The 7,974-nt window shown below is 40.8% G+C and overlaps 1 protein-coding gene across 1 annotated transcript in view; it reads left to right on the plus strand.

The window, feature by feature from the left end:
• The window catches only part of cmah (cytidine monophospho-N-acetylneuraminic acid hydroxylase), a 55,449-nt gene extending 48,168 nt beyond the window's left edge, over window positions 1-7,281 (plus strand). Inside the window, exons 14-15 of the mRNA XM_005754189.1 lie at window positions 4,422-4,537; window positions 6,920-7,281. Coding sequence (XP_005754246.1) covers window positions 4,422-4,537; window positions 6,920-7,037 — 234 coding nt within the window. The 3' untranslated portion in view covers window positions 7,038-7,281. The remainder of the gene's footprint in view (window positions 1-4,421; window positions 4,538-6,919) is intronic.
• Window positions 7,282-7,974: the final 693 nt, after the last annotated feature.

Raw genomic sequence — 7,974 nt, forward strand, 5'->3', positions numbered from 1 at the left:
TATATATATATATATATATATATATGTTACCACAACTATAGGTGTACTTCTGAAATAAAGGTGTCAGAATCCTGGGTTGGTGACATAGTGTGTTGAGTTTTGTTCTATTTTTGATCTTTGATTTCATCATTGTTATCTCTATTAGTCTTTTGGTTTCTGTAACAGTATTTCTAGTAATTTAGTGCTGTGTTCTGTGATTTCTAGTTCTTCGATTTTGTTCCTGTGTCCTTTTTGTTCAATGTCAAGTCTGTGTCTGTCATGCACTACCTGTTTTATTTTGATAGTCCTTGTCCTTGTGCAGTGTGTTTAATTTTGCTTCTTCTTGTCTCCGGGACATGCTACAAGCTTGAGAGCAAGCAGACTTTGTCCGCTCATGGCCTTCCATGCCTGCAGTTCATCTGTCTGCTGTTCAGTCTCCTGCAGTTCAGTCGTCTGCTGTTCAGTCTTCAGCTCAATCTTCTGTTAAATATGCAGCTCAGTTACCTGCTCTGTCACCTGCTGTTCAGCCGTCAGTTCAGTTACCTGCTGTTCAGCCGTCTGCTCTTCAGTCGTGTGCTGTTCAGCCACCTGCTCAGTTGTCTGCAATTCAGTCATTGGCTCAACCGTCAACCCAGCCACCTCCATCCTCTGCTGGAAGCTCTGTAGAGCTTGTTCAACCAGCTAAGGACTTCATCTTGCTGGCCCTGCCAAGACAGACTGCCTGCACTGCACAGACCCAGCCGTTGCATTCCGAGCCAGCTTTGTTCCCTGTGCAGTTACAGTTAACTTCATTCCTGCCAAAAAACTCCACGCCTGCTGGTTCTCTTTAGTCTCTGCCAGAGGTTTCTGGGCCTCGTTATTCTGTCTCATCACCGCCAGAGGTCTCTAGACCTGCTGGCCCTGCGTCTGTCCCTTCTAGAGGGTCCGAGGGGCCCATTCAGCTGTCTTCTGTCTCCGCTGGAGGGTCCGAGGGGCCTGTTTCAGCTGTCTGTCTCCGCTGGAGGGTCCGAGGGGTCGCTTCAGCCATCCCCTGTTCCTGCTGGACGTCCCAAGGGGTCCCTTCAGCCATCTGTCTCCGCCTGTCTCCAAAGAAAGTTGGCTCCAAGGAGCCGGTCCAACCATCAGTGCCACGAGCAGTGCCACCAGATCCATCATCTGCAGCAGCCATGTCACTGGCCATTCAGCCACCAGGGGTTGCCACACCATTGTTTGGTCCTTCCCTCATCTGGTCCTGCCTTGTCTGGTCCTGCAGCTGCCACACCACGTCCATGTCCAGCATGTCCACATCCGTGTCCAGTTCCAGCATCGTCTGCTTGTCCATGTCCTTGTCCACGTCCAGTTCCAGCACAGCCTGCTCCTCCGCATCAGTGTCCAGTTCTAGCACGGCCTGCTTGTCTACATCCAGCTCGGCGGCCACTTTCCAGGCGCCTCAGAGTGAGACCAGTAACCCTGGGGAAGCAATGGAGATTCAGTGCAGAAGCTGTTTGAGTAATAATCATGTGGAATGTGAAGTGTTTGGACAATAATAATGTGGAGTTTGGTGAATTAATTAAGACCAGAACACAGTGACTGTAGTTAGATGTAAATGTCTTTGTCAAAAAATACTCCAAGGTTCCTGACAGTGTTACTAGAGGCCAAGGTAATGCCATCCAGAGTAAGAATCTGGTTAGATACCATATATCTAGGATTTTCAAGGCCGAGTACAATAACCTCAGTTTTATCTGAATTAAGAAGCAGAACATTAGCGGTCATCCAGGTCTTTATGACTTTAAGATATTCCTGCAGTTCAACTAATTGGTGTGTGTTATCTGGCTTCATGGACAGATAGAGCTGGGTGTCATCTGCATAGCAGTGTAAATGTATGCTATGTCTTCTGATGATACTGCCCAAGGGAAGCATGGATAATGTAAACAGAATTGGTCCTAGCACTGAACCCTGTGGAACACTATAATTGACCTTAGTGTGTCAAATCAATTAAATTCAATTTTATTTATATAGCGCCAAATCACAACAAAAGTCGCCTCAAGGCAAAGAGGACTCCCCATTTACATGCACAAACTGGAGTACGTTAGATAGATATGATACAAACCACTGCAGCACAGTACCTGTAATACCTCCAACATGTTCTAAACGCTCTAATAGGATATTATGGTCAACAGTATTGAACGCTGCACTAAGGTGTAGCAGGACAAGCAGAGAGATGAGTCCACTGTCAGAGGCCATAAGAAGATAATCTGTAACCTTTACTAAAGGGATCGTAGGGCGATTGTGACTCAAGAGTTGGGAGGTCGCCTTGTAATCGGAAGGTTTCCGGTTCGAGCCCCAGCTTGGACCGTCTCGATTCTTGTGTCCTTGTGCAAGACACTTCACCCGTTGCCTACTGGTGGTGGTCAGAGGGCCCGGTGGCGCCAGTGTCTGGCAGCCTCGCCTCTGTCAGTGCGCCCCAGGGTAGCTGTGGCTACAATGTAGCTGCCATCACCAGTGTGTGAATGTGTGTGTGAATGGGTGGATGTGTAAAGCGCTTTGGAGTCCTTAGGGACTAGTAGAGCGCTATATAAATACAGGCCATTTACCATTTTAAAGCTGTTTCTGTGCTGTGATGACCTCTGAAACCTGACTGAAACTCTTCAAATAAGTCATTCCTCTGCAGATGATCTGTTAGCTGTTTGACAACTACTCTTTCAAGGATTTTTGTTATGAGAGGAAGGTTGGAGATTGGCTAATATTAGCTAAGGCCACTGGGTCAACAGATGGCTTTTTAAGCAATGGTTTAACTACTGTTAGCTTGAAGGTCTGTGGTATATAGCCAATTATTAGAGATAGGTTGATCATATTTAAGATTGAAACATTAATTAAAGGCGGGACTTCTTTGAGCAGTCTTGTAGGAATGGGGTCTAAAAGACACGTTGATGGTTTGGAGGAAGTAATTACTGAAGTTAACTCAGAAAGATCAATTGGAGAAAAAGAGTAAGTGAATATCAATGGTAATTAAAGTGACCATGATCATGAGTAATTTGTTTCTCTAATGGTTAAAATTTTATTTGTGAAGAAGTTCATGAAGTCAGTACTAGTTAACGTTAAAGGGATGGTTGGCTCAATAGAGATAGAGGTAAAATTATTAACAAGATAATCGATCTCTGTTGGAGTAGCGTTCAGGTAGCTGCTCTGCTCTATTTTGGTACCGGGCACTGAAGATGAAAACAGTGGGTGGATTATATAATAATGCAGCTGCATTATATAGCCACATTAACAGAGGTTATTTTTCAACACTGTTACAACTCTAGTGACATATTGCTACACTTGCATTTCCTGGACCAAGGAGCAATCAGAATTTTTGTGGTGCACAGGAATATTTAATCTGGCTCTGTTCTGATGAAAATGGAACTGCTGGACAGGCTAATTTTGTGATTGTGGCCCTGCAAGTAGCATTATTTACTTTTAACCCTTAATGCTCCAGTTGGAGTGTGCCCGCTCCGTTTTGCGTAACTATTTTTAAACCCCTGTAGAACTGCAGCCACGTAAGCTAGCGCAATAATTTTTTTTTTGAATATGAAACCGGAGGAGTTGTATCTTATGCCATCAGCTTGTCCTAGGTCACGGTTTCCTTCCACATATAGCTTTGCAAAAACTGCATAAAAAGCATTTGCAGCAACAAAAACATAATATTCCAGAAACACGCTTTGCCGATCCGATCAGCTGTTCATAACACTTCCTACGTTAGAATAGACGTCAGCGCGAACTATTGCATGCCCGCCATTACTTGCCCGAAATCGGAAGTGATGTCATTTTCGCGGAAATTACCTTCAGGGCCTTATAAGCCTATACTGGTGTTTTTTAAAATCATGTTTGACTTTATGACTTTCTGTGTCGTTTCTGGGATGCTGAGGACTCATATTGCACTGCTGGATATAGTTTATTTTGATGCATATGCTTCTTTTTTGCAAATTTGTATTATAATATTCATTTTAGTTTTTCCTGCAGTATATAAAAATTGGTGCATTTCAAAAATAAAACTATGAAGACACTCAAAATAAATTTCCTGTGGAGGGAAACTATTTTGTGCAACTCTTTTGTATTTACAGTTTTGAGGAATAAGACTCTTAAATTTCTCTAACTAGAAATATATGTTTAATTTTGTAGTTTATTGCACTTTTTTGCAGTTTATGTAATTACTATGCACTTAATGCATACATATTATTAAACATTGGGCTATAATGGTTGTATTGATGTATTGCAACTTGAAATGCTCCTAAAAATGGCACTACAGCATGTAAAAATATAATATAAGCTCTGGCAAACTTGGTCCTCTTTTAGATCTTAAAGGGTTAATGTATTAAGTGCTTGTACAAGATGTAAAAGACTTGTAGTTTGAGGAATTCGCAAAATATTTCAAGAACATATTTGCTTGCACAGAGCAGTGACCCTTCTTGGTTTCCTTTTAGATTAAAAACAGGATTGGAGTGATGAGGTACGTGGTGCTTCATGGCTGTCTATGGGATGACCTGTACATTGGCTTTCAGAACCGCATCAGCCGAGACCCAGACATCTACCACCACAAGTACAGACATTTTATCTGATATGTTTGAGAATTCTTTCATGTTCTGTAAATCTGTTTTTCTGTTCTTTGCTCGTTGACAACTCCTCATCCAATTGACTTTAAACGCAGTGGGTGTATTGCTGGCTTTTCAGGGAGTTTTTAGGAATGCCATCCAGAGTAAGAATCTGGTTAGATACCATATTTCTAAGATTTTCAGGGCCGAGTAATTAAGAAGCAGAAAGTTAGCGGCTATCCAGGTCTTTATGTCTTTAAGACATTCCTGCAGTTTAACTAATTGGTGTGTGTTATCTGGCTTCATAGACAGTTAGAGCTGGGTGTCATCTGCATAGCAGAGAAAATGTATGCTATGTCTTCTGATGATACTGCCTAGGGGAAGCATGGATAATGTAAACAGAATTGGTCCTAGCACTGAACCCTGTGGAACACCATAATTGACCTTAGTGTGTGAAGAGGACTCTCCATTTACATGCACAAATTGCAGTGTGTTAGATAGATATGATACAAACCACTGCAGCGCCAAAAAAATTTGGCCAGATTTCTAGAAACCAGAGCTGCTCCATCCAAAATGGGATGGATGCCGTCTCTCCTAACTAGACCAGGTTTCCTCCAGAAAGTTTCCTAATCATCCAATTATCTATAAAGTCCACCTCGTGAGCTTTATAGACAATTATAAATTTTTATTTGTTTATCTTTATACATCTTTATATGTTTGGAGAGTTGTCTGAAGGACAACGATTTAGTAATCCTGGGCTCTGGCTGACAGGCTCAGTACATACTAACACGTGGAATATTACACAGTCTGAGGTGTGATGTTAAAGGGCTGGTCATGGTGGTTGTCCTGATGCAAGACATGCTCAGATAGATCTGAATTCAAATTTTCTTTTGTTTTTTTCAGTACCTGTCAAAAGCAGCTATTATTGTAAGAAAAAAATACATCTTATCCATAACTAGGAACACCTGTGACTACTCCACTCATGATTCACCTAAAACAAACCTCTTATATCAGTCAAAGTAGTTCAAATTCTCATAAAGTTTACTTTTTGAAACTTTTCTTATAATACATACAGGTGTATACTGAATTAGGTTTACATATGGTAAATACATTGCTTTGGCACAACCATCACTACCAGTCAACTAATGTCACACTTGCAGACTGAGTAATGCTGGTGGTACATACTGAGCCTGAAAGAAAGCTGACCCCTGAGCTCACTTACACACAACTCTGCATACACTTTTGAGGATCTGACTCAGCAAAAATACAGCCAAGGTCACATGTAAAAGGACAGCCAATTCAAATGCTGGGTAAGTTAATAACTTACCTGCATTAGCAGTGCTTTGAGCAAAGCTTTAGGACTGTCATTGATACATATTTCTAAACACTTACAGATTCAGTTGTACATTAACACATCTGATTACACAGACAGATCCACACAGATAAAAATACATACAGACCTGAAGTGAGATACAAACATACTTTTTGCTAAAATAACAGTATGGGCTCAAATTGTGGTCATAAATATTTTGTACTTGTAAATCAGAATGCGTAGCTGTCAGTTGTTACCTTGTAAACCAAAATATCTGAAAAGTTTATGTTTGTGCATCTATAGATGAGAATTTGTGTGTGTGTGTGTGTGTGTGTGTGTGTGTGTGTGTGTGTGTAAAAAAATATTTCCACAAGTTACAATTTTTTTGGCTTAAGGTCAGGTTACAGATACAAAGCAAAGAACTACATGTAAAACTCTGCACTCAAGTTCCTGAGCTGTGTGTGAGTTTCAACTTACACGTACGAATTTCCCATTTTTTTCGTTTCACTTGATTGGTCAATGTCATGTCAATCACAAATTTAACAATCCAATCAGAGAACAGATGGGTTTGGCTGACAGAGGGGTGCTTTACTTATGTGCTTTACTTAGAACTTAACACAAAAAACTTTTAACCTTCTGTTTAGATATTTTGGTCTACAAGGTTACAAAACTCAGTTCATAACTATGCATTCGGATTTAAAATTACAAAATATTTATGACCACAATTTGAGCCCATATAACAGCCCTATATAGGCAACACTTACTCCTGTTCTCTGACAGAAACGGCTGTTCCATACTGTGTGCGGGGGGAAGCAAACAGACAGATACACTCCTATTTTTATGGCATGTTTATTTGTCTGTTTTGGAAAGGATATGAATTGCCATTTCCAAGCCTAATAGCTCTCAGTTTAACTATCACTACAATGAAATGGTTACTTTTGTGAGTAACTTTATGATTGCCTGCATGTGATGTGTTTAGAGGACATATGGAAATGATAACAAAAGAAAAATAACTTAGGCTACATGTAAATGGTCACTGTACTAGTCTACCATTTAATCACCTTCTTTTGGCCTCTAGGTTCTGGAAACACTTCCAAGCAGAGCTGCCGCTTTGCAAGCCCGACTGGGAACAATTCCAAAAGCAGGTCGTCCCCATCAGTGAGACCGGGATGGGAAATAACTGTGCCTTGTCATGAATTTGCATTCTGGATTTGTGAAGATCAAGTTACTGTTTTCTGATTTATATTGTGAAAACTCAAGACCCTATTGCTGAAAGCACCACACCACCTTCTGCTGTGCCTCTTTTGTGGTGGAAGATTTCTTTTCTGATTCACTGATCACTTTAGTAATAGTAATATCACTTTCTTACTAGCTGTATGCATGAATGTTATTACAAGTGGGCCTCGTGTTTATGGCACCTTCACAGAGGGCCCATTGTAAAGTCAGAGACATTCAGGTGTGTGTGTGTGTGTGTGTGGGGGGGGGGGGGGTACATAGATAGATAGATAGATAGATAGTGTGAAGCCCTTCTGCTCGTCTGTGGAAGTAGGGGAAGCAACAGTTAAGTGAAGAATATAGTCAGAGATCTCTCTCTTTGAAGGTATAGGCCTGTGAGGTGGGTGTGGGATGGAATAAAATGTCTTTTGTTATTATCTAACTTGCAGTATATTGTATTAACAAATATAGCTTATAGCTTTCAGACTATATTGAGATGAGCAAACGTACTGGCAATCTTTGAACTCTTGTTATGGGAATGACTATAATAATTTTATACATATTGTATTCTGTGCCTATAAAAGAGGTGTGGCTCAGTCCATTAATTGAAGGTCAAGAGCTTTGGCCAGCGATATGTCTGGCCAGTTGCAATACACGCTTACAAAACACTTATATCAGGTTATTCTTAATTATCTCTTATTTGTTTATATTCTTTTATTAAGTTTTAAGTAGTATCATTTGATTAAAACATTCACTCAACTACATATAGTTTCAGTTGTGTACGTGCTGGCCTTCTGTCTGGTGGAAAGGTTACAAGGTTTAGCTGGTGAGGTGAGAGGTGAAACAAAGTGCATTTCAGGTTGACACACACACACACACACACACACACACACACACACACACACACACACACACACA

Source organism: Pundamilia nyererei, unplaced genomic scaffold (genome assembly GCF_000239375.1).
Source record: "Pundamilia nyererei isolate P.nyererei 1_Seehausen unplaced genomic scaffold, PunNye1.0 scaffold00519, whole genome shotgun sequence".
In the NCBI taxonomy this organism is placed as follows: domain Eukaryota; kingdom Metazoa; phylum Chordata; class Actinopteri; order Cichliformes; family Cichlidae; genus Pundamilia; species Pundamilia nyererei.